At 41.6% G+C, this 27,077-nt stretch overlaps 1 protein-coding gene across 5 annotated transcripts in view; it reads right to left on the reverse strand.

Moving 5' to 3' along the window:
• Positions 1-211: 211 nt before the first annotated feature.
• ITPRID2 (ITPR interacting domain containing 2) overlaps positions 212-27,077 on the reverse strand; it is a 58,854-nt gene continuing 31,988 nt past the window's right edge. For 2 of the 5 annotated variants that reach the window (XM_054043779.1, XM_054043780.1), the window contains 9 exons: positions 24,726-24,808; positions 17,163-18,350; positions 14,485-14,562; positions 13,361-13,488; positions 12,303-12,453; positions 10,858-10,923; positions 9,625-10,038; positions 2,007-2,131; positions 212-1,446 (listed from right to left, as the gene is read on the reverse strand). In XM_054043779.1, the coding sequence (XP_053899754.1) occupies positions 2,021-2,131; positions 9,625-10,038; positions 10,858-10,923; positions 12,303-12,453; positions 13,361-13,488; positions 14,485-14,562; positions 17,163-18,350; positions 24,726-24,808 (2,219 nt within the window). In that variant the 3' untranslated portion in view covers positions 212-1,446; positions 2,007-2,020. The remainder of the gene's footprint in view (positions 1,447-2,006; positions 2,132-9,624; positions 10,039-10,857; positions 10,924-12,302; positions 12,454-13,360; positions 13,489-14,484; positions 14,563-17,162; positions 18,351-24,725; positions 24,809-27,077) is intronic. The other 3 variants (XM_054043783.1, XM_054043782.1, XM_054043781.1) reach the window with 3 other exon arrangements.

Genomic DNA, 27,077 nt, shown 5'->3' on the forward strand with positions numbered 1-27,077 from the left:
GTAAATTCAACATATGAGGCCTTCTGCAGCCCCCAGACTTAAGTTATCTATTGTTATGCTACTCTTCTGGTCCACATGTCCTCATTTTCTAAGGAGGACTGTCATTTGATCTAAAATTGATATTTTTTAAGCAAAAAAGTAGAATGCACAAAATGACATGAAAAAATATACCCGACTGCATCAATGTAAAAAAACACTGGCAAAGACTGTATGTAGGCAAAATAAATACTTTATTGGTTTAATTCCTGTTTTTAGAAATCAGCCCTTAGCTGTGTCTTCCAAACACATTTATAAATCTTTCAGATAAGCCTTTTTATAGAATATTGTTATACCTTAAGTATTCTTTGATTGAGACTTTAACACAATATAAACATTTTTAATAGCTGGAAATGACAAAGGCACAAAGGAGAATCCCAGCAACATTCAGACATTGTGTTACACACCCACTAAATTTCTGTCTGACCACACACACACACAAACACACCCCATATATGAACCCCATTTACTTCCAATTTTATCCATTGGAACAAATACATTTGCATTGCCTTAAGCTACAATACAACCAATGAGGGGTGGTGGTGTGGGGGGGTGTTAATTGACTTTAATCTCCCCATAATACAACCAAGGTCACCCACCCACTCCAAGTTACACATCCCCATTACTTTTCCAAGAGCAATCTTTTTATTGTATTTTGTTTAATAAAAGACAGAAAAGAACTTCTCTTGATATAACCGAGAAGTAGTCAACACATACACCTAGACAATGTTTAACATAAGGCACATTTCCAAGGAGTGGGAGGACTAGTAAGGAAGCAAAATAAAATTAAAGTTATCTTCTGCACAAAGATAAAGCTTTCAGTGTAAGAACTTTAAGTAGTTTTAGGTAACCTCATATCATTCTACCACTCTGCTAATAGTAACCTCCCCAAGAATTCCTAGAAATTTTTACAACAGAATTTTTTTTTCTTTTGAAGTGGCACTAAGTAACAGCAGTGGAAACAATTATTGGTTGTTTCAAGCTCTCAAAGTGAATCAGTTATTGCACAGTAAATACCTCATAGAGGTCAGTGTTTTTTATTAAAAAAAAGCTAGGCTGAATATGTGTGTTATTTATAAATTGGTTAGATCAAGTTTCATGACACACCTCTCCACAAAGAAATAAACTACACACAAATTAACAATAGGGACATACAAATAAATATTAGGTCTTTCAAAGGGCCATACTTTTCTGGATGGTTTATGGAAAGTAGTAAACTGAGCAGAGTGTCTAAATCATTATATATGGACTCAAGAAGAAATAATAAGGAATGCATCATAGAACTAAGCATTGTATACAGTAGCCTATCTCAGCAGCTGTAGTGAAGCCCAAGTACATAATTTTATGCCGTCACCAGTGTACGTCATCCAAGAGCAGAATTCCACAGCTTTGCTGGTCCACATGCCTACCCTTTGGAGAAAGAAAAGGCAATGAAACATCTACCATTTAAGAGCAAGACTAGATTCATGAAGGAGCGTGACACAGGGTTGTCCCTTTAAAACTTGCCAGTTGCTTAGATAATTAAACATGTATTTTTATTTAGATAGCCTTGATATTTGCAGTAGCCAAGATATGCTCTACAGTGAAAACACAGCTGCATAGGGGAGCACTGTAGATCCTGAAGTAAGGATGTTACATATTAAGTAAAATTGGCAGGTTTAAGGGCCATCACTGTCAGATGGCTGGAGTTTTCAAAGCCATCTAACAGATTTAGGCATACATCTTTCATTAATTTTAATTAAACTTCAACAGAGCTGATGTAGTTTAGGTTTCAGGGGAGAAGAGCATGTAAGACTTGACTTTCTTGCATAGTTAAAATATAAAAGCCTTTTATACAGCTACAAGAATCCTTAAAAGTGAATCTAACTCTTTCAAATACAAATATTCTATACAATGACAAATTCTTCTGCAGCCAGTTGTTCCATTTCAGTAAGTTAAATTAATCAATCCACAAAATTCATAATAATTACCTGTAGTACCTGTTTCATGGCTGCATATCTTGCTTTGCATTAGCAGATCTACTTGGGGATGATACAGCTGCTAACAATCCACTTACTATTTCCCGTCTGATTTCACCAACAATAGATTCTTTGATCTAAAAAAAAAAGATTAAATGGAGTTATAAGGTCATTAAGTTATACACAACTCTGCAGAGGGTAAAATTGCAGAGTATAGTACATATTAGATATTAGCTGCATGTCCTAGGAGTCATAGTCGCAATGAATGTTTTAAAAAATACAGATGGAAAAGAGTCTCTATTGCAAATCAAGACTATCTGAATTTAAAGACTCTGAAAAATCATGGCGTTGTAAACTAAGTAGCTTTCCAGATTGTTTATATTTATATTTGTTTATATCTAGGGTTACCAGTTTTAGGTTAAAAACTGATAAAATGCTGACCACCTATGATTGTGAGAACAGAATTTTAGCAAATATGCACTGAAAACACCCTAAATGGAGCAACCTTTACAGTGTGAATAGATCTCTGGAGAAGGTCCGCAGGACCTAAAGACATCTCTATCCCCGATCCCCACTCCAATTCATTAAGCAGTTCATCTAAATGGTGGGTGGGATTTTGGATAGGACCACGATTTAATACAAATCAAGGAAACAAATTTACAATATTCATGAGGGTTTATTTTTTAGCAGAAAAACACCTGCCCACTCACGTTACCAGTTTGCCATTGGAATACTACTTATGCTGGCAAAGGCTATTTCACATAATTTCTATTAAAATCTGTTAATTAGGCTTACATATAAAAATTTAAAGGTGATTTAATTCAAGTAAGATCCTAGTTGGAGATGGGGAGGAGCAGAGAATGAACACATCGCTACAGGCTTCAGTAAAGAAAAAGCAGAAGACAAGGTGACACTACAGCAGTGTATTGCACTGATCTGACATGAAGAAAAAGAAATGATGAGCTACTAGCAAGTCTGGGAGAACTTCACGAGCCAAGGCAGATTTAGATGCTCTTCGCCTTTGTTGCACTTAACAGATTTGATGTGTGGCATGAGTATAAAATAGGAAAGGACCATCAAATCCTGGTAGAGGAATGAAGGCTATTAGAAATCAAAGGATATCACCTGTCAGTAACATTACCAATATATTCCATCTCAGTCAGAATAAAGAGGAGTTATTTCTTATTTTTTTTTAAAACACAAAACCACACCACTTCCTGGCATGATTAGTAAATCCTAGACTTAAAAAAACCTGTTCATATTGTAGGTTGATAAATATTCTTTTTAATGTGGTAGAGTTTGTGTGGTTTCGTTTTAATGAATATGAATTAGAAGCCTGGAAAATCCCTAATCCTGACTTTGCCAATAATTTCTTATGTGTCGTGGGCTAGTTTCAGAATCTCTCCATGATCCCCCATCCTTAAGTGGGGGCAACATTTGCTTAAGCCGACCTGCTAGGGGTGTTGTGATGTTTGTCTAACCCTTTCAAGGTAAAGCTCACTATTACCATCTCAAAATTCTTCTTCTCTCTCTTAAGGAATACAGTGTCCTTTTTCCTTGCATGCTAGGGAGATTAAGTGACCAAGTCAGCAAGGCTATCCCAAGACTACTTATCTCTTGTTCTTCTTGGCTAATAATTCAAGTCTTGAATCGTTAGTGGCAAAAGCGCATAACTTGATTAGCAATCCATGCCAAGCAGAAATGCAGGCCCTAAAAATATTATTCAGGAATAGTTTTTCATCGGGACAGTTTGCCGACTTTGTGCATTGTTAACTGGTAAGACAGAAAAACTCTACTCATCGATTAGTAAAACCTTCACATGGCAGTGTCACTAATAACCACAAACCTCACAGAGATATGTGCATGCAAACACACACCAGAATTTGGGGCAGCTGTTAATCTGATAGGCGCCCATCTGGTTTTAGAGTCTCTCTTCCTTCAGGTAATCAGATGCACACATGTTAAACTTGGTGGGGAAGGCACAGTAGGTAAATGGCTGTCTAGGGCCAGTGTGCTACTAACACTGAGGTTCCCTTGACCACATGGCAGTTACAGCTGTCAGAATAGGACACACTGCACTTCTAGCCATTTTTCTTCTATAGTAATATGGGTCCCAGAGTGCATTCCAAAATATACATTCTGTGCCCTCTCTCTAATAGGGTAAATAAAAATAAAGGCTGATTTCTAAAATAAACTGATAAAGCCTGCCCAAATTAGCACAGCTAACGGGCTAGGAGGAAAGATGGTCTTGTGGTAAGGAATAGGACTGGGAGTCAGGCTTTTCCTGTTCTAATCCTAACTCTGCCACAGGCTTCCTGTGTGACCTTGGCATATCATGCTAGTCCTGTCTCCCCCAACTGGAATAATAAAACGTATCCACCTCCCAGGGGCTACATTTGCTAACATTTGTAAATCACTGAGATCCCCAGCTTAAAGCTCATCAATATAGTGCTTGAGGATTGCACATCACCACACTTCCCTGAATGTGAGCGATTCCCTAAATTACTCCTGATTATGTCCTTAAAGGAAATAAAAATAAAAACAAACCAGAAGCACTTGTTAGAAACATTTGACGTTTACTGATAAGACATGGACACCTAACAAAGAGCGACTGCTACTCTCAGCAACTCTACCTTAGTTCCAGTCTCTGATCCTGAGGTGTCTCTCCATCCCTCTTTAACTAAATTCCCTCCCAATTACTGACCTTTCACCTTATGACTTTCTCCGACTTCCTGATGTCTGAGTGCCTCACAGTCATTAGCATATTTACCCTGTGAGAAAGGGCAGTATTGTCACCATTTTACAGATGGGGAACAGAGACATGGAGAGACTTGCCCCGAGTCTGCAGCACAGTGGGGAACTAAATCCAGATCTCCTGAGTCCCTAATCAGTGCCTCAGCTATAAGATTAACTTTCCACTCCCCTTCCTCTTGCCTTCTGCATCAAGTTTAATCTCCTGGTCCTCATCTTCGAGGCTCTGTAGAACCCTGTTTCAGCTTCCATCAATATTTATTTCCTTCATTGCATCCCAATACTCCCTTTGTATTTATCCCCTACTCCCTTCCATAGGCCCCTCTTCCAGACTGCCAGGGATGCCATTTCAATCCCAGTGTTTTCAAGCAATCAACCTCTCATCTTTCAGACCCCTAGGGGTACGTCTACATGTCACACTTACCCCAGTCCCTGACTCGGGTCTGAGCCATAGTCCCCTTTCCATCCATAAAGAAATCTGTTTTGGGTCAGCTAAAATTCAGGACCTGTGTCCTAGGATCCTGCCAGGGAGGTGGGTCATTTATAAAGTATTAATTCCCCCTCACCCTCTAAAAGCAACCACCAGTTAACAATGAATTTCTTGCTGATGTGACAAGTGCCAAACTGACAACCCTGGCAGATTAAAGTCTTCCATTTATCTACAGAAGATGTAGAATATGAATAGAAGCTTCCCCCCACTGCCCTGTAACCCTGTCCTAGAAGAACATCCTTTAAAGACTGAAAGGCTTAGTCTCCATGCCAGTTAATCGCTTGGTGCCTTTACTGAGACTACTCACTAGTACCAATAGTAGTGACAATTTTATATGATATAATACACAAGCATGTAGGGACAGAATCAGACAGGCTATAGCACAAAATGAGTTACATGAGTTATGAAGGACATAAAAGGCAAAAAGAAGATATTCTATAAATACATTAGGAATAAAAGAAAGATGAAGGAAAGTGTAGGTCCCTCCTAGCCTTGCATTTCTATGATTTTATGTACACCTCTACCCTGATAGAACGCTGTCCTCGGGAGCCAAAAAAATCTTACCGCGTTATAGGTGAAACTGCGTTATATTGAACTTGCTTTGATCCACCAGAGCACTGCTTTACCGCGTCATATCCGAATTCGTGTTATATCGGGGGGCATTATATCGAGGTAGCGGTGTACTGAGGTAACCATATTTGTCTCTCACAAGTTACCGAATAGCTAAAAGGTTGCAACAGTTTTTGGTCACTACCAAACTGAGCTGGATTTAAACAGGAGACACAGAAGGGAAAGAATCCATCTCACATAACCAGTCAATTTCTTGAGCCAGCTAATGTACTAATATTCCATTCATTCAAAAAGGGTGCTTATAGGATGTCATAAACTTCATTAAAGTACAATTTCATTAAGATTCTCCCACACCAGGGTATGGTCAAATAATCACCATCCTAAAAACCAGCTTCTTTAATTTTGTTAAACAACATGCAGAATAATAAAGGACCCAGTTGCACTTCTTGCAATGCTGTGATCTAAGAGTCAAGAAGCAAGCATTGTATGTGATATTTCAATGGAGGCAAGACTGTACTTTCATCAAACAAAACGAGCAGTGTCCAGTACTTTGACATTTAACATTGCTGAATTTCCTTCTGTGGGAGTGAGTTCATTTACTCTGAGAGCTAGCAGTTAAGGTTTTTTTTTTTTTTTTTTTTTTTTTTTAAACCAGTAAATAGTTATTGGTCAAAGCTCCCATACACCACAGTCCACCCAAGCATATTCTTAAGCACTACATACTTTCTCCTTCCCCAGCATGAGATCATGTGGCTATACAGAAGGGGAGGCATTATTTAATAAACAATGGGGTTTAGGATTTGTGAAGGCATATATCAAGAATGCATACTAATAGATTTCCTTTCCTTCTCAAAAAAAAAAAAAAAAAAAAAAGAATTCCAGTGCTAACAATGGAGTTACACAAGGATGACACACTTCAGTTTGTGGTAATTTTAATGCTTATGAAATGGAAAGATTCTCAGGAATAGTATTCAGTAGCATTTACAGACTCTGCAAAAAACTTCCAGACACCCCTATGCCAATTCACTTAAATCCTGACCTTCAAAACAGTTCCTATTTTGGGCCTGAATCTCTCCTGAGTAGGCTGCTAGAACAGTTAAACTGTGTGGCAACTTAGTTATGTGTTCAAACATCACCTGTGGAGTGAGTCCAGGTCAACTAAGTCAACATATTTGAATCCCAGTCTTTGGGGCTAAAAGGCTATTGCACTGATTGTACGGAAGCCTCAGAAAACTCAGACAAATGTCATGAATCTCTCTTCAGAGTGCACATCTTTTTTTATTTGCTAGCACCTAAAAGGTTTAAAGAGAAACTTTCACACTGAAGTAAATTTGAAAAGAACATTTCCTGAAATAACAGCATACTTTGACTCCATAATCCCACATATGACATTACAGTCTGTTGCCAAAAGAACCATAGAGATGTCACAAATGCAACATTAGGACTTCTTTGGAAGACCAATGTAGAATGGTAAAATGGGCTGCAAGAGAGAGATCTCTTGAACATGTCATGAAATGGCCTCAGCAAATAGCACAAGTAGCAAGAGGCTCTTCAAAAGGGATTAAAAGGAAACAGATCAGAGAATAGGAGAATTTGGGATGTCTTGGTCTACCTGGTCACGTCACCTGAATCAAGCAGGCAATTTCCGGAACTTCTCTCACCTTTCCTTGAGCTACTCTACTGGATGCCATTAAAACAAACAAACAAAACCATTTACCACACAGTCACTTCAGTTACTTTCTATTCTATGTGGAGGGGTAAATGGTGGAATCTCAAACCCCTCCTCCCCCTCCAGTGCAATGGCAGATAGCGAATGTCTACTTAGTGCTGACCACAGAAACAATGATGCAATCACTCCAGATGTACCTCACTAACAGCCACATTGGGAAACCCTTACGCACATTGCATAGGGTCACACTTTACAAATAGTCCCAGTTACTTCAGTGGGCTACTCATGGTGTAAGGTACCATGGTGTAAGGTGAGCGTGGGTATTGAAAGCTGGACCCGTTTGTTTGACTACACTGCCAAGTGTTTTCCATAATAGCCAAGCTAGATGTATCCTGCTGTAACATTAGTACTTCAATCAGTTTTAACAATGGTGTCCAGTCATTGTACTGCAGTTTTCTCTCTCTTTACTTTGTCTAGTTAGGCAGTTACCCAGATCTAAACAGATTAAATTCCTTCAGTCTCTTCTCAAACTAGAAGTCATGCTCTCAAGAACTTGTATCATATTATTTACCATTCTGTGCTCCATTTTACAGTGTAAGCATTCCTACCCATCTAAGTTTAATGGCACAGAAAAAATCTGGGTGTTTGAAAACTTCAAGGATTTTTTATTTTCATTGTTTAGTTTTTCTACCAGAGCACAAAGTTTCAGTACTTTTGTGGAGAACTGAGGGAGCTCAGAACTTAGCACTGTTAGATCGCTTTACATCTTCAAAGCACTGTGCAAATATTAAATATCCTTCACACCACCATTATGAAGCAAGCAAGTAAATAATATTCCCATTTTACAGGTGGAGAAACAGACAGAGAAGTGGGGTCACACTGCAATCCTAGCTATGCTACTAGACTTTGGGAGGGAGCAGGGAGGGTAAAAGGAGCATGAGACCCCCCCTTATTCCTACTTATATAGGCTATCTGCACTGTGGGTGGCAACACAGGGGAAGGAGGGTGGTAGAAGGCAATCTCCCTAGGGCTGCTACTTTTTCTTCCACACAGGTAGAGGGAGATAAACTGGCCTGCCGGAGAAAATAATTCATACAACTGTACTATGTATAGAGCTGGATCAGACTACTTCCCCACCCCCAACATCCTGGAGCAACTTGGGGCCAGGTATTAGACTGAGGCTCAGAGAGTCACAATTTGGTCGTGGTGTGCTCCTGGGACAGCACAACTGCACGCTGCGCTTTCTCAGGGTTCACGGCAAAGCCACAATTGAGCCTTAAGTGACCTGCTGAAGGCCAGTGAGTCATTTTCAGAGCTGGGATTAAAACTTTCTGGTTCCCATTCCTGTGCTCAGTGCACAGAGCGAAAAGTCCACATTCTCACAGGAGAACTTCCAGGAGAAAAATCTTTGATTTCCTTTTCCCTGGTATTTTGGGTGTCATGAAGTTTAAATTATCATGGTCAGTTACATGCAATTAAGAAAATGTGTCACTGTCCTATTTTAAAACCAAACCTACAGAAGAATGTGGCAACCAACCCCTCCTTTCTTTCACAGACAGCAGATAACGGGTCCAAATACATACACACAGATAGGGATCACTATAGTGGTTCAGAAGAGCTGGAGTCACTTCTGTTCTGACCATGGCTCACTCCAGTCACACTCCTAGAACCAGCAATGATTTGGGGGGAAGGGCAGGGAAAGAGGTGGCGAGTAATCTCCTTAAAATTTACTGTTGAGACCTTTTGGATACAATGTTTCATCAATAAATTAACCCCAAATAGCCCTTACCGCCAGATGAACTTCAGAGAGAAACACCTTCCAGTGTAATTTTAGTTTTAAGTCTGATATGCTTTCCATGCTACCAAGCAGAGGCGCTGGAGGGCTCTTCCCTACCATCGCCATGGTACTAACCAGTTATCTTTTATGTGCTGTTAACTGTTTTGCTCAGATATAACAAACAATTATGGTTCAACCCATTGGTGGCTGACAGCAGGTCCACTGCTGCAGGCTCCAGTGAGTTTGCAGGGAGGGCAGGGGGGAGAGGATCCTGCTTCTCAGTATCAAAGAGTTAAGTGCAGTACAACTACAACCTCAATTAAGCAACATTTTAAAAATCCAGGACCCCAGTAGACTGACCATCTTTTCTCACCTCCCGTATGACTTGCTGCAGCTCCTCATTCTCCACACTTCTGTGAATGTCATCAACTGAAGGCACAAGAGGGACTTTTTCAGGTTTTTGTTCCACCTCTGATCTGGAGTCTCCAGACTCCTCAGAGCACTCAGCTTGCTGCTCAGTGCCTGCTCTTGCCGGCGGGGTGGGCGTTAAGGCAACACATGCTCGGTATAACCTCTTGCTTTGGGTCTTGGATTTTCCAGTCAGCTCAGATGAATTTACAGCAGCTTTTCTACTTGTGTGACTGGAGCACACTGAAGAAGAATCCGAGTTTCCATGAGAGAACACTGACTCTGATCCTTCTGCTGGAAGAGTTTCCAAACCAAACTCTCCCAATCCCAGTCCCAACTCTGACTTCAGAAACGACTGCTCTCGAATAAGTTCAGAGACCTAGGAGTGCAAAGAAACCAGTTTCTCTTATTTCCCCTTGTATTTTCTATAATGACTTAAGATGACAACAGCTAGAAAAATGGTACTCAGTGGTGCTTTGCCTGTGCACCTCACGGGCAAAGCAAATTCACACTGTTCTGCAGAAGCATATAAGTCACGTGCAGACAGGACTCTCCCTATTTTTCTTATGTATTCAGTCACTTAGTCATTCCATGATATGTATATGCTTTGCCTTTGTGACTGCAACCAAGGATCATAAGGAATAATCTTATTTAAAGCCAAATTAAATAAAAATGACTGCAGTGCTGCAAACCACTGACTTTTGTAACAATGGATGCACCCAGTCAAAGCTGATGAAGACTATCCCTAAGTCTTGAATTGTTTCTCCCCCTAGTAAAGCAACTGAAAGCTGCCTGTGTTTGTACAAATTCTGGCCAGCTTTTTTTATGAAGTCTGTTATAGTTCTATTTGTCTAAATCTAAATAAATTAATGACAAAAAGGTACTTATCCACAGCTCCTGGAACTGCAAATAACTGACCAGTACTGAGAAGTACTGCAACAACCTCACCACGTACCAACAATAGCCAACCAGTCCCAAGCAACACCTGCCCTCCACACATGTCTCCTAAAACATAAACTAGATCATGCAAATACTTATGTATATGGGTTTCTTTGATCACGTGAGCAGTGTCTCTGTTTTCAACAGGACTACTCACCTGGGTAACTGCTTGCAGGATCAGGCCTCTAATAAATACTAAACCTGTCCCGCCTTTCCTAAGAAAGCCTTTTCTAACAATGTTTAAAACAAAATTACTTACTGGTTCCATTACGTTCAGTGGAGAAAGGCATGATAGATTATCAGTGCTTCTGCTGCCATACATGCCCTGGAATAGTAAGCAAAATTAGTGTGTTGAGGTTTGGTTTTTTAAGCTGTCAAATGTTAATAAATAATATATTGTGTAGTAGGAAACATTCTGAAGAAGTAAAAACATGGAAATCAGGACACATATAAAGCTGGTCAAATAGGGTCTATTTCAGTCATTTTAGAAGCAGGCCTTTTTCTATGAGAGGTTTTAAAATATATTATATTATAATACTCCAAGACTTTAAATTTGGCTTTGGATCACAGTAATCTCAGATTTTGCTGTTCTTCCTGCACTTCAAACATTTCTCCGTGACAGAGTCCCACAGAGGAGGATCTGGCCTGTGTCCCTCCTGCTCCTGCACACAGAACTTCTATAACAATATTGGCTGGGAGAGGTAAGAGAAATGGTCAGAGACTATGTCATTCTCATCAGTGCCATGGTCTGAGATGGAGCGGCAGAAGCAGACACACAAGAGCAGTACTTTGTTGAGAGGGTGGTGGAAGAAGGAGAGGGGGAAAAAAAGAAGAGACATAAAATGATTTCTCTCCTACTCCACTGACATACACACGTGTATGTCTCTTTTCTTTCCTAGGGGAATGTTTGTGTTACTTAGTGCTTCCTTAATTGTTTAGCAGGGGCACATACATAATTTGTAAGGTGGTAGCAAAAGAGGAGCAAAAAAAAAAAAAAAAGGAAGCAAAGCAGAGACAGAGAAGGGGAAGGAAACCTGAAGAAAGATGGGACAATGAAAAGCAGACGAATTTGGATCTATGTCCAGTCCTTCATTCACTGGGTAGGCAACACTGGAGGTAGCACATTCGACCTATTTGAGGCATATGCACCTCCTGTAGCTCTCTACAATGACCTTTGGCTAGCAAAAGGAGCAGCGTGGATGAGCTCCTGAGGGAACACCTCCAGGCCCTAGAGTTGCAGTGATGCATGATGGTTAAAGGTTGTGGGAGCCTAGGTAGATTTCTTGGGTGGGGATTGAAGAAAATAGGAGAAAGAGGAGAATGGCAGAAGAAAAGAGGTGTGAAATCCCAGGGTGAGAGAACAAGATCTGCACAGCTAGGTGTAAACAGTTTAGCATCAAAGTGGGGAACACTGTATTTTAGTTTGTTTTTCCTGAGCTTGTTCCTCTTCACATTTGAAAGACCCCCTGACAGAAAACAATGAAGTGTCACTTCTGCACTAAATTAAAAACACATCTCCAAGATTCAACAAATTATTTTCCCAATTAGTCAAGGAAAATATTCAAAGCTTTGGTTGGAGACTATTTTGATTTCCAAGTTGGTGTTTTCTGCACTGTAAGGGAGACCTTATGGCTTACTTCAGCATGCAATTAAAGTAAACAAGCTGCTAAGATATCTGAATACTTATTGCAGAGCAACACGCACTGTGAGCGTCTGAGGTCTGTAAGGTGAAGACGTATGTAAAGTTCTAAGCTGTTCCTCCAGAGCAAGTAGACGTTCCTCTAACTGCATTTCTAGCTCCTGTAGCTCCATGCGGACCGATTTTCTCAAACTCTGGAGCTGATCAGCTTCGTATCTATATGCAAGTAAATTATAAAGAACAACAGTATTCTGTTAGCAAAGAGCCATAATCCATCACATTCTATGAAGCACCGTGGCAGCAAGGACAACAGAATCCATGGTGTACCTCAGGACTGAATGATGCTCTTTCACAAGAAACCTGCTGCCACCTGAGCATTAGTGAAGGGGAAGGGAGCAAAAGGTGAACTCTATCTCTTTTTAAGGAAGTGGGATAGGGTGGAGGGGATATGTTCAAAGAGAAAACTTATGTCAGTGGCTGTCTGTAAAAGAGAAGGAGGTTGGTTGCCAAATTCCTTTTCTGCATAACAGGGAATGTGTTCCACAAGTTTAAAATTAAATTCAATATAGTCAAGCATATGGAGTTTAGACATTTATATACATTTTTAAAAATTTAAAATGAATCCATTTAAAGAAAATCAACAGCAACATCATGATCAAAATTTATTTCTCCTGCCTTGTTCTCTCTTCACAAGCAGTGGTAGCACAGGGTCAAGAGGCCATTATGAACAGGCAAACTGCTTGTGAATTTAATTAGTTTTGAATTAGGCAAGTCAAGAGCTGCTTTAAATGTAAGAAGTAGATGAGCAATATTTAAAACTGTTCCAGATCATCTGGATGAAGCTCTTACTGAAATCCATGGTCAGAGGAGTTAAACATAGCCAAAATAATGAGTGCCATTTTTAAACTGCACGTTGCAGCTGGGGGGAGATAGTAACCAAAATGTGAGAGAAAATTCAGGCCTCGTCCTGCTGAATGGCAAGTCAATGAGCAAATTGCCTTTAACTTGAATGGGAACAGGAGCAGGTCCCTTATATAATAATTTTTGTTGAACCAAATAAGTTTATATATGTGCTTATTTTCTCTCTTTTTTTAAAAAGAAAACCATACACAATGACATTTACCTTTCTTCTTCACTCATGTGCTGATAAACTGTTGTTTGCTGACGTAACATAGTCAATTCCAAATCCATCATTTGTGTTCTAAACAAGTTTAGACTCCGCCTCACAACCTGTAGTTCCTGGAAAGTATTCTAGAAAGGTATGAACAAGAAGTGTAAAACACAGAATTTTGTTTATAGGCCCCGATCCTACAATTGGGTCCACACAAGTGGACCTCCACCAGCATGCAGAGCTCCACTGACTTTCACACAAAGGCCCACTCACAGATTACATGACTGGAGTCACAGGATGAAGTAGTTAAGACACAGAAAAGCAGCCAGTTTAAAAAACTACGGAGATTTGGGCTTAACTTTTAGTGTCTTACCCTGCAGACACTCACTCCTATCAATAACTTTCAACATGAAGTTAGTTCCACTCATGAGCAAGACTACTCGTTTTTAAAATATTACATACATGAGTGTTTGTGAGATTGGGGCCTTATTTGAAAAACTGTTATCATGTCCCCTCTCAGTCTTCTCTTCTCCAGACTAAAACCCAATTTTTTCAATCTTCCCTCATAGGTCATGTTTTCTAGACCTTTAATAATTTTTGTTGCTCTTCTATGGACTTTCTCCAATTTGTCCACATCTTCCTGAAACTTGGTGCCTAGAACTGGACACAATACTCCAGTTGAGGCCTAATCAGAGCGGTCAGGGGGGAAGAATTACTTCTTCTGTCTTGCTTACAACACTCTTGCTAATACATCCCAGAATGATGTTTGCTTTTTTTGCAACAGTGTCACACTGTTGACTTATATTTAACTTGTGATCCATATGACCCCCAGATCCCTTTCCGCAGTACTCCTTCCTAGGCTGACTGGTCTATAACTACTCGGGATTGTCCTTATTTCCCTTTCGACAGATTGGCACTATATTTGCCCTTTTCCAGTCCTCTGGACTTTCATCCATCTTCCATGATTTTTAAAGATAATCACTAATGGCTCAGATATTTCTCCACTCAGCTCCTTGAGTATTCTAGGATGTATTTCATCAGGCCCTGGTGACTTGTGTCTGTACAGTACACAGCACATTCCGGGTACTACTGAAATATTACTAGTTACTAATAAAAACAAATGTACTGTCCCTTACTTCATACAGAGGTAGAATGGATGATCTGTGAGTACTGTAGGAGCCAACAGCAAGATCGTGTCCTCTCATCGCAGGGTACTAAAATAAATACATAAATAAATAAATAAATAAATAAAAAGACAAACCGCTGTAATTGAAAAAGCCAATAAGACCATTTTACAAATCAATCCTCATGCACTCAGACACTACGGTGACGGGCAGCAGTACAGAACCCTAAAAGAGAAGGTCAGCTGTGCGAAGTTTGATAAGGAAACTAAAACATGCAGCACCAGTCAAACAATAACGCGTTGGTGGCAGTATGTGCTCTACAATGGATATAATTAGGAGGAGAGGGGGTTTTGATGTGAGGAGGGGCATGCAGAACAGCCTTCACAGAGAAGGGAGACAGGACATCATTGAAGCATGCTCTCCTGTAGGCTCAGTACCAGCAAAGCATTGAATTAAAACTTGAGATAGAAAAATAACCATTTGGAAGTTATCATGTCGGCTGGAGGAAACAGGAAAGAAGGATATGTTTGGGCCTATACCATTTGTTTAACGTCTTTGACATTTCAGTAGTTCTGACTACCCTGCTAATGCAACATAAAAATGGAATACAAGCAACCACCACCTCTAGGGCTGCTAAAAGGATTTGTATAAACAAACAAAAACAGGGCACCACTTTCACCTCATGGTCACATACACCTTTACTGTGCAGATTTGCCCTTTTTGTATTTTATGTCAAACTGTTGCCTGCATCCAAAGGTCCCTGCCTTCATAATTTTTCAGAAAACCACTTCTCTTTGTTTTGCTGTATCCAGGAATGGTGCAGCAAGGCAGAATTTGCAAAGTGTTACACGTACACACATGTTGCAGTTGAAAACAATTGCACATAGCTGAAATATTTGAGAAAAAATGTGGTTTGTCCAATGTAATTCTGAGAGAGTTCAAAGGGCAACTGACATGCCATAGAAAATTTGAAATACATTGTAAGAGGAGGTTTGCTTAAACATGAGCTTTATAAGGTTTTAGTCCCTCTCTTCCCCACCCTCTGGGAATTTATCTGTTCTTCTTTATCCCTGACCTGAAGTTGCAATCTAGTGTTTGGAACTTTTCAGTCATCTTTGCAGCAATTGCTTGTCATACGACAGAGGACAACTTTGTACAAAGAATAAAGAAAAGCAGATAAATTATCATGCAAACATCCCCGGTAATAATACTGATGGAGTGAAATGTAGTAAACAGGATAGAGACTCTGACCTGGCTGAGAATATGCTTGGTGCGGGATTGGGATGTGTGGGTGTCAGGCTCTGTCTAAATTAGGATATTTTACAAAAATTATTCCCACCAATGCTCATTTCCATCAGCTGACCTGGTGTTCTCACCAGTAAGAATCCTGCTATAGACATGGCTCGAGCGGCTTCTTCTTCACCAAGTTTAGTTAACATGATGGTGAAAAGACTGTAAAGTTTCCATAGCCTTGTCTACACATGCTTCCACTGGAAGGAATTTCCTTGTAAAATTCTCAATCTAGACATGAGGTCAGAGTCTGAAAACACTTACTACCAGCACAGTGCCTAGAGCCCTAAGCAGTCCCAGTGGTTTCAAAGTCAGTATAGTCAGCCCTATGCCAAGACTGAATGCTAAATTTTGACAAGTGGCAAACACCACAAGAGCATACAGACTGAGGTCCTGGACCTGCAACAGTGTGCGCGCAAGTTGATGTCCTGCCCTGCATCAAACCCATCAAAATGAATGGGGCTCCACAAGGGCATAGGAATCCACCCACAATCACATGACAGGATTGGGGTCCAACATCCTGATCTTGCAACTGCTCTGACCACGTAGACCCATATGCCCAGGCAGAGCAGCCTACAGGATCAGAGCCAAAATTAGCCAGCTAAGTGGATATCAAGCCAGAGAGAAGGTGGAGAAGGAAGGATATCAATAAGACTATGAGATTAATCAGGAAGGGCTAGTGCCTGGCATAACTTGGTAAAGAGTGGATTTTATATTTTAATGTATTTATTCTGAGTAATCAGATGTCCAAGCTGGCTAGTTTCACGTATGCATTATGGCAAAAGTGGGTCTTAACCAGGGACTTGAATGGAAAGAGTGAAGCATGTTGTGGATCAGCTGGGGAATGGAACAATGTTCCATGTACAGGGATGGCACAAATGGACAGATAAAGATGTTTGTGGGATACAGGGACTAATGGGGTATTGAGGCTGGTAGAGCAGAAAGGATGGAGAATGTAAAAAAGAAAACGTTGGCTAACTGAAGGCATGGAGTGGAGAAGAGGGAATTAAGCAGATCCTTGAAGGTGAGGACAATAACGTGTAAAAAAAAAAAAAATCTGAGCAAGTCGAAGTTAGACAACACAGTTCATTTTTTCCACAATTTCACGAAGTACAATCATCATCGTGTCAATTGCATTAAGGAAAGCCAGTAAAAGCAAAGCCACTTGGGGGTTGGAGAGATGATCTTATGCAGAAGCTCATAATTAACATCAAATTAACCCTGCACAAAATGTCACATTTTGGAGTCATCATGTTACAACTTGATTTATTTGACAGAACACACATGGGATAAATCCAGATCACATTTAAGACTAGATTAACATTTTGCATTGACTTCAACAGCAACACCAACCAAAAAACCCCCTTTTGACTGCAGCTCTGAATTTGGTTTCCTCTTACCTGAGAGAGATTCTGCAGAGAGTTGCGGATATCATGCAGGACTCTGCGCAACTGCATTTCAACAGTAGAGGGTGGGTTAATAGCATGAGGCCGATGAGGATATCCAGCACGCCTTGGGGAGTAGGGGCATCCAAAAACAGAAGCTAGTGCACTGCAGGAAGATCCTGAGATGCTTGGGATGCTATGGTTGCTCAATGTTCTCATATGTTCACACAAAGGCCTGTCTTGCCAATCAGAAGGAATAGAGTGCAGAGAACATGTTGACTGAGATATGTGTGCTGGTATGGACAATGGGCAGCTCTGTAGTCTGCTCTGACTGGATTCATCCACCGACCTGTTCAGCTCACTCTGGGAAGTTTCTTTCTTCATGGATGACGGGGCAATGAACAGCGTGGATTTACATGTAGGTGCACTGTCATTTGTCTCGGTCACTGATTTCTTGTCCTCATCCACCAGTTTCTCTTCCCCTTCGGGTGTATACTTGTAGGTGAAAGAAGGGGGACTGCACAAAGTCTCTTTTCCTGGAGATAACCGGACATTTACAGAAGACACAACTCTCACGGGATTCAGTAATGTAGTAGGGAGAGATTGGGACCGCCTCAGAGGATAACCTGATCCAGCAAACTGGTGCCTTTGCTTTAAGAGGAAGAAATCTTTTGACGTGAGTAAAGTGCGCCCTAGTCTGGAATCAGAAGTGCTGCTGATCTTCGTCTGGGCTCTTTGCAAAGCAACATTAACCCTATCCACAGCAGAAGAAGATGAACTGCTGCTTTCAATGGATGCCATTGATCTGAGAATATGGTGTGTTTGGTACTGAGGAAACTCGCATTCACTGCTCTTGTCCAGATCACTCTCATCACTGCTTTCTTCTTCTAGTAATTCAGATTCCTTCTGCTGAATGGAAACCTCTTCACTTTCTGTACTGAAATCCCCCTGATCCGTATCTGATGTCTGAGTCTGCTTGCTTTTACTACCTTGGCTCTCATCAGATATACATTCCACGATTTTCTCAACATCTCCTGTTCTGTTCTTAGAAGGTACTTCCACGTCTGTGAGGAGAAATTCCTTTTCCTCAAACTTATTGAAATTCGTCTGTTCTTTGGCTATTGGCGTCTTAATCTCCTCACCAAGCGACTTCACTGTTGTTTCACTGTCACAGCTGTCAGCGCTGCTTCCCATGCCATGAACCTGTGAAAGGCAAAGCAGAGATGGGAGAAATGGCAAAGGAAGTGAGAGAACACTAAGAATACAACTTCTCCCTTAATAAAATTCAGGCTAGCAATAGAGAAAGTCCATACTTCTGGGGGAAAATAATCCTAAATACAGGTATTCAATGGGGGAGAGAAATCTGGGAATCTCTAATGCTGAAAGAAGTATATTGGAGGGAAAGTTAAACAGGAATATGTAATGAGATGGGACACTGAAACAGGCCAAGGCAAATACAATAAAATACATGTTACAAAGCATGTGATCCAGGGTCCTTTCTATACAACTTTATAATATTAGGTTCCATTCTAGATACTTCATTGCCAGAAAGATAAAATGGAAGTAGATCAGAGAGAAAGAGCAAAGTAATTTGAGGGCTTCAGGGACTTATAAAGAAATATATTAGAACATAGCAAATATATATATTTTGGGTAGATGATGAATAAGGGGGAACGGAGTGTCCAGATATGACATCACCAGTATCTGAAGGTTCTTATTCAACACCGATACACTAAGGTGATAATTGTCTTGGAAATATCTAGGTATATAGAAGGGGTGAACACCAAGGAGTGAGAGGAATTATTAGATTAGTGCACTTGGTGTCACTTCCAGGTATGGGATGAAATTAAGAATGGGAAAATTTAGGCTGAACACATATTTCATTTATTTAAAAACACACACAAAATCCCAGTACTGTTACATGACATGGAATCATCAAGTTCCACGTTACTAGCTCAGTGGTGGGCAAACTGTGGCCCATGGACCGTGTCCGGCCCATCAGACCTTTTAATCCGACCCTGGAACTCCCACCTGGGAGCAGGGTTAGGGGCTTACCCCACTCCAGCCGGGGAGTGGGGTCGTGGGCTTGCCCCGCTCCGCACAACTCCCGGAAGCAGTGGCATGTCTCTCCTCCGGCTCCTACACGTCGGGGCAGCCAGGGGGCTCTGCATGCTGCCCCCAGCCCAAGCGCTGGCATTGCAGCTTCCATTGGCCGTTGTTCCTGGCCAAGGGGAGCTGCAGGGGTGGCGCCTGCTCACGGGGTGGTGCGCAGAGCTGCCTAGCCAGTGCTGCACCTCCGCATAGAAGCCAGAGGGGGGACATGCTGCTGTTTCCATTAAGTGCTGCCTGGAGCCTGCACCCTGCCCTCCTCCCGTGCCCCAACCCCCCGTCCCAGCCCTGATCCCCTTCCCACCCTCCAAACTCTTCGATCCTAGCCGGGAACACCCTCCTGCACCCTAAACCCCTCATCCCCAGCCCCACCCCAGAGCCCGCACCCCCAGCCGGAGCCCGCACCCCCACCACACACCCCAACATCCTGCTCCAGCCTGGAGCCCCCTCCTGCACCCAGAACCCCTCATTTCTGCCCCCACCCTGGAACCCACACCCCCAGTCCAGAGCCCGTGCCCCATGCCACTCCCCAACCCCTTGCCTCAGCCCGGAGCCCCTTCCCATACTCCAAATCCCTCTGCTCCACCCCCAGCTTCCTTCTGCACCCCAAACTCCTCATCCCTGCCCCACCCCAGAGCCCGCACCTCCAGCCGGAGCCCTCACCCCCTCCCACACTCCAACCCCCAATTTCGTGAGCATTCATGGCCCACCATACAATTTTCATGCCCAGATGTGGCCCCACCCCTGTGCTAGCCTATGTAACTCTTGGGAATTTACCACTGTTATCCTGCCTTCCTCTCTCTCCCACTGTTCAATCATGCTCACTTTTGAGTCCTGTCTTAAATTAGATTGTAAGCTTTTCATGGCAGGATCTGTCTCTGCATATGCATTTGAACAGAGCATAGGTACAATGGGGGCTCCCAATCCTAACTAGGACCTTTGGACACTACTGTAATATAAACAAAAATAATAAAAAGGAATAGCAGGAAAAGTTTCCTGAGGGTGAGTTCTATTCGACTGTAGAATGGTTCCCCTGGGGAAGTGATACCAGACAATGGGGCTTCTACATTTAAAAGCTAGATTGGACAAGATATTAGGACAAATGTGCATAGGGTACAATCAGGGGCTTGCCATGGCAGTAGCATTAGAATATCCAGGAAGTTTATTCCATCTCTAATTTCTATTGCTCTGCATCACCGTAAAGATTCTATCAATTTGTTTACTCTTACTAGATCATTTATGGAGTATATTAGGCAATACTCTCCATCTTTACTTTGCCCTGAACAGAATTTTCAGCCATGAGCTTCATACTCAAAGGTATTAATCTCTTTGTTGCTTCTGTTAACACTGCACAACTATCACAAATAAGTTTAGAAGGCTGAAGTAACGTGGAATGCCAAAGGAAATTAGCATGTCCAATGTTTTCCCATCTCCAAAAGATGTTAATATTTTAGTGAAATACCTCATGTAAACTAATGTAATTTACAAAGTTTACAGAGCTGTCTGGGTACTGTTATACCTTATTCATCCACAAGTCATCGCCACAATCTCAAAATTGTTGGAGGGAGAATTCCTCCAATTTCCCCTTGATAGAGGAAGTCCTTGATATCCCCCTTCAAAACAACCCAAAAGAACACAACATCTGCTTCAGAAATCTTTATTTTAGAATTTGGAGGAGTGGGAGATGTATTGGCAGCTCCAATTTTTTCAGTTTGCTCTTGTATTTCAAAGGAGCTGTTAGAGTAAGTTATTTAACAGTAGATGGCACTAATTTACCATGATTTTAGAAAACAATCTATACCCATTTTTATTCCTTGAGACTTTTTCCCAAGTCCTCTCCCCTAGCTGCCAAGCTCTCACTTTCTTCTTATATTAGCCTAACCACTCACCCAGATTTTTTCATTCAACTCTGTACTTGGTTGAAATGAAACCATGAAGACAACAGTCTAAATATTCCATAGCACAAACCAATACTGTCTTGTTCACCATAATTTCTTGATGTACCCATTAAAACAAGTAAAATTGCAATCAAAATATAGTGTGTTTTTCTAATGAACACAGACAACCATCATTACTGGGGCCTATCTAGGCCACTAAGAACTTATGGTTTTATTTAGCAGAGTACATGGGACCTTAGACAGGTTTTATAACTAGTTTGAAGACCAGCACGGATCAGGGAATGATTTGATTTGATTCTAGCAAGTAGTGAGGACCTTGTTGAGGAAGTGGTAGTAGGGGACAATTTGGGCTCCAGTGATCATGAGCTAATTCGGTTTAAAATACATGGAAGGAGTAACAGAATTAAATCAAAGACTAGGGTTTATAATTTTAAAAAGGTCAATTTTAACAAACTAAGGGGACTGGTAAGGGAAGTGGATTGGGCAAACGTATTAATGGATTTAAAAGCAGAAGAAGCCTGGGATTACTTTAAGTTAAAGATGCATGAGCTGTCGGAGGCCTGTATTCCAAAAAAGGGAAAAAGATTACTAAGCAAGAGATTTAGACCGAGCTGGATGAGCGACCGACTCAAAGGGGCGATTAGGAAAAAACAGAAAGCGTTTAAAGAGTGGAAGAGGGGAGGGATCAGTAAGGAAATGTACCTAAGTGAAGTCAGAGAATGTAGAGATAGAGTGAGAAAGGCCAAAGGCCGTGTAGAGTTGGACCTAGCGAGGGGAATTAAAAGCAATAGTAAGAGGTTTTACAGCCACATAAATAGGAAGAAAGCAAAGAAAGAAGAAGTGGGACCGCTGAAGTCTATTGCCGGAGAGGAGATTAAAGACAATCTAGGCATGGCGCAATATCTTAATGAATATTTTGCATCGGTGTTTAATGAGGCCAATGAAGGTATTAGGGATACTAGCACCACTATAGAGGGGCACTCGGGATGGGGGATTACCGTATCCGAGGTAGAAACAAAACTTGAACGCCTTAATGGGGCTAAGTCGGGAGGACCGGACGATCTACATCCAAGAATATTGAAGGAATTGGCGCGGGAAATAGCAGGCCCGTTAGCGATAATATTTAATGAATCTGTAAACTCGGGGGTGGTCCCGTTAGACTGGAGAATAGCTAATGTGGTTCCTATTTTCAAGAAAGGGAAAAAAAGTGATCCGGGTAACTACAGGCCTGTTAGTCTAACATCTGTAGTGTGCAAGGTGTTAGAGAAAATTCTGAAAGAGAAACTAGTGGAGGACCTGGAGGGTAGTGGCAATTGCGATAAATTACAACATGGTTTTACGAAGGGCAGATCGTGCCAAACGAATCTGATCTCCTTCTTTGAGAAAGTAACGGATTTATTAGATAAGGGAAATGCGGTGGACCTAATATACCTGGATTTCAGTAAAGCGTTTGATACTGTACCCCATGAGGAATTATTGGTTAAACTGAAAAACATGGGGATCGATATGAAAATCCAGAAGTGGATAAGGAATTGGTTACTGGGGAGAATGCAGCGGGTTGTATTAAAGGGTGAACTGTCAGGTTGGAGGGAGGTTACTAGTGGAGTGCCTCAAGGTTCGGTTTTGGGACCCATTTTATTTAATCTATTTATAACTGACCTCGGAACCGATTGCAGGAGTGGGCTGATAAAATTTGCGGATGATACGAAGGTGGGAGGCGTTGTAAATTCGGAGGAGGACAGGGATATCCTGCAGGGAGACTTGAATGAGCTTGTGAATTGGAGTATCAGAAATAAGATGAAATTTAATAGTGAAAAGTGTAAGGTGATGCATTTGGGGATGACTAATAACAATTTTAGTTACAAGATGGGGACGCATTGGTTAGAAGTTACGGAAGAGGAGAAGGACCTAGAGGTTCTTGTAGACCGCAGGATGACTATGAGTCGACAATGTGACGTGGCGGTGAAAAAAGCCAATGCGGTCTTGGGATGCATTAGGCGAGGTATAATCTAGTAGGGATAAGGAGGTCCTGCTTCCGTTGTACAAGGCGCTGGTGAGACCTCATTTGGAGTACTGTGTGCAGTTCTGGTCTCCCATGTTTAAAAAAGATGAACTCAAACTGGAACAGGTGCAGAGAAGGGCCACTAGGATGATCAGAGGAATGGAAAAGCTGTCGTACGAAAGGAGACTAGAGGAGCTTGGGTTGTTTAGTCTGACAAAGCGAAGGCTGAGAGGGGATATGATTGCTATCTTTAAATATATTAGAGGGATTAATACAAGGGAGGGAGAAGAATTATTCCAGCTTAGTACTAACGTGGATACCAGAACGAATGGATACAAACTGGCCGTGGGGAAGTTCAGACTTGAAATTAGACGAAGGTTTCTGACCGTCAGAGGGGTGAAATATTGGAACGGCCTACCGAGGGAAACGGTGGGGGCGACGGACCTGTCTGGTTTTAAGATAAAGTTAGATAAGTTTATGGAGGGAATGGTTTAATGGTAAAACATAGTAGTCAAGGAAAGCCAAGCAATGGTGGGTAAATAGTATAATGGCTAACAGGGTCGGGCTGGAGACTCTTGCCTATATGCTCGGGGTCTTACTGATCGCCACATTTGGGGTCGGGAAGGAATTTTCCTCCAGGGCAGATTGGCTGAGCCTCTGGAGGTTTTTCGCCTTCCTCCGCAGCATGGGGCAGGGATCTCTAGCAGGAGGGTCTCTGCCGATTGAAGTCACTAAAAACAGGATTGGGGACTTCAACAGCAGAGTCCAGGGAAGGGGTAGGGACGGTTTTATGGCCTGCAGCATGCAGGGGGTCAGACCAGATGATCATAATGGTCCCTTCTGACCTTAAAGTCTATGAGTCTACTCTTACTCTAACATAAAAGCATTGACTTCAGTCAATTTACTCTTGATTTACCCCAGTGAGGGGGAAAAACAGACATCAATATATGAAAACTGAATGACTAGCAGAAAAAACATATTGTCCATTTATATTAATCTTTGCTCATTGGATATTATGAAAGAATAGGAAGCAGTTTTAAAGGCTCAGCTAGTGAGCAAAGGTTTACCAAAAATCAGTGAACAGGAAATATTGAACTTAAAGCTTATTCCAAGTCTCAAATCATTCAGGTCAGATCATCCATCTAGAAGACTTTAAAAAGTCGATGCAAAGCTACAAAGGGAGACCAGACAAGTCCAGTCCTGAAATGGAAAATCCTGTGAGGATCCAGGACTGATAAACAAAACAAAAACAGTATCACAATAATCAGCTACTTCTCCAACCACAATACATCTACACAGCTAGCGGCAGCCCACAGCAGTGAGCTCCCCAGCTTGGCTCAACAGACTTGGGCTCGCACTACGGCACTAAAAATAGCTGTGTAGGTATCCCCTTCCCTAGCCTTCAGAGCCCAAGCCACAATGCCTACCCAGCTATTTTTAGTGAGCTCCACAAGTCCAAGTCTGCTGACCCAGGCTTGGAGGCTCACTGCCGTGAGCTGTGTAGATATACACTCAAATCCCTAGTCATGGGCCAGGAACTCATTGTGCTAGAATCAACGAGCAGCTTACCTGAAGCGAACAGCAATCTGTAGACGAATCTTCAGCAAAGCCACTGCTATCAGAATGCTGACTAGCAGTTCGGAACAGATGGTCTGTAAAGGAAAATAACAAGGAGACTATAAGATGTTTGAGACAGATTTGGCAAATTTCCTGCAATATCCTTGGGAGATTTAATTGAATTAAATATAATTCTCTTTTGGGGTCCATTGTATTAAATGAATGGTTTATGTACCATTGTGGGCTTGGATTGTATTTAATCTCTCTAGGAGGGAGATGGGGTGTGAACCCTGGGAAGTGGTATAAATGTCAAAAGATATTGAACAATGTGCCAGACAAGAATGGGTTTTGGGGACAAACAGGGTCAAGTGCTTTTCTTGGGAATTTCTAGAGGGAGGTGACTGCAAATTCCCCACCATCCTCTGGTTATGCAAAAACCCAGCCTTTTGAAGCTATGCCCTGAGGAGAGGATCACTGTCTGCCTATTATGGAATTTCAAGATCAAAGGCTCAAACTGTCTAAAGGAAAGACTAATCTATTCATGGGTGTGCTTATTCTGAGCTGGTAAGCCACAGAAAAAACCCTTTGTGGGGTCTGAAAGACTAACTCCTGACAGAGCCTTTGTTGGAGTTGGGGAGCCTCTCCTGTCTAGGCATTCTGGCTTGCTGGGAATATCACAGGGTAGCCAGAGAACTGTGCAGCCTTCACACCCCAATCAGGAGGAAGAAAGATGCAGGTTTCTGCCCAAGGGAGGTGATGGCTAAGGAGCCAGGAGCCTAGAGCGGGTGCCCTTGCTGGACCACGCTATCTAATCTTAAAAATGTAAGATTACAATGAAGTCTTCCTGGTTCAGATAAGATATATACAAAGAGGGGAGTAGTAACTTATAACTGCATGTTTTGCAGCAGACACCCATTGTACATTTCACAATAACTCTTCTATAGTACAGAACTTTATACATCTATGAAGTCATGCTTCCTAAGATGTAGACATATATAATACATATATAGTAAAAACTTTTTGCAGGGGGGGGGGGAGAGACACCTCTTTTCCAAATTTCACCTGTGTTGACAATTTCACAGATTTATTTAATTTTGGGAGGACATTTTGAATTAATCAGGCAAGGCATTTTTAATAGACAGGATAACTTTTATCCAAGTGTGAATCAGTGCTCCTACCCTACTTTTCCTTACACTAAAACACCACACCTTATCTATATTCCCTTTATGTACCAAAAACACCCATCTGCCATACTGTGTATGCAGTAAAGGTACTAAGAAAGAGTGCTGTTGATATTCCTTTAGTATTGGAGTTAATATTTCTATTATGGAGTCAAAATAATGTATCAGCTACTATGCTGGGCTATGCAGATATACAATAGTATCCTCCACACAACTGCATATGGGTTTCGGATACAGATTCAGAGACTCTCCTCCCTTTCCAACATTTTGGAGCACATGTTTGGCTCATACAGGTTAGAAAAAGGTGCAAAGGACACACTGAGCTAGATAAATTATGGATAAAATGGCACCGATCCCAGGCAGTGGTGAGTTTTCCTGGAAGAGGGACAATCTTATAAGGTGCCTACAACCCACGTTCCACAATCGGACTGCAGGTGTCCAACTCAGCCCCCCAAAAAGGGCAGTGCTGGCTTATGAAGGGCATGCCTGGATGTGGAAAATGTGCACTGCCTCTGTTATAAAGCTTAATTTAAAGCTACCTTCCATCACAGAACACCAGGGAGCATGGCAGTTCACCCGATGTTCAGTGGCCTCTGGGTTGAGTGGCCTCCCATACATTTAGATTAGTGTAATTTGTACCAGCCAGAGGAAGTCAATCAAGCCCATTGCATCTCCACTGTTTTCACTGTACCATAAGCATCATCTCGTCAAAAAGTCTGACAAGGACCTCTTCCCCAGTAGATTGCAAGAGGCCATAAGGGGATTATGAAAGGGAAACTGGGAAGAGTAGCAGCAGACCAAGATGAACAGATAAAGTGGAACAGTTAACACAAGGTCCAACTAAACTAGGAAAGGAATGAATGCACTCTCCCTGCGCTGCATGGTAGGTGTGATACTAAAAAACACAACCAATTAAACCATTAAAATATTCAAAATATGCCAGTGGAATTTATGCATTCAAAAACATTTAGGCCGACAAAACTCTGAAGAAAAGAGAATATAGGAGTCCCCGATTTATAAGCATGTCTGCATTTGATGGGTGCATGGCACGGTAATTAACAAATAGTGGAATAACTAACTATACTCTACTTTACCCTACTTAACTCTCAACCAAGTAGGATTCTCATCATTCCAACATTCCAGTCAACTAATGGCAGCTTACCTAAACATCGGAATAGTGTTT

The sequence above is a fragment of the Malaclemys terrapin genome, chromosome 11 (genome assembly GCF_027887155.1).
Source record: "Malaclemys terrapin pileata isolate rMalTer1 chromosome 11, rMalTer1.hap1, whole genome shotgun sequence".
Lineage (NCBI taxonomy): Eukaryota > Metazoa > Chordata > Testudines > Emydidae > Malaclemys > Malaclemys terrapin.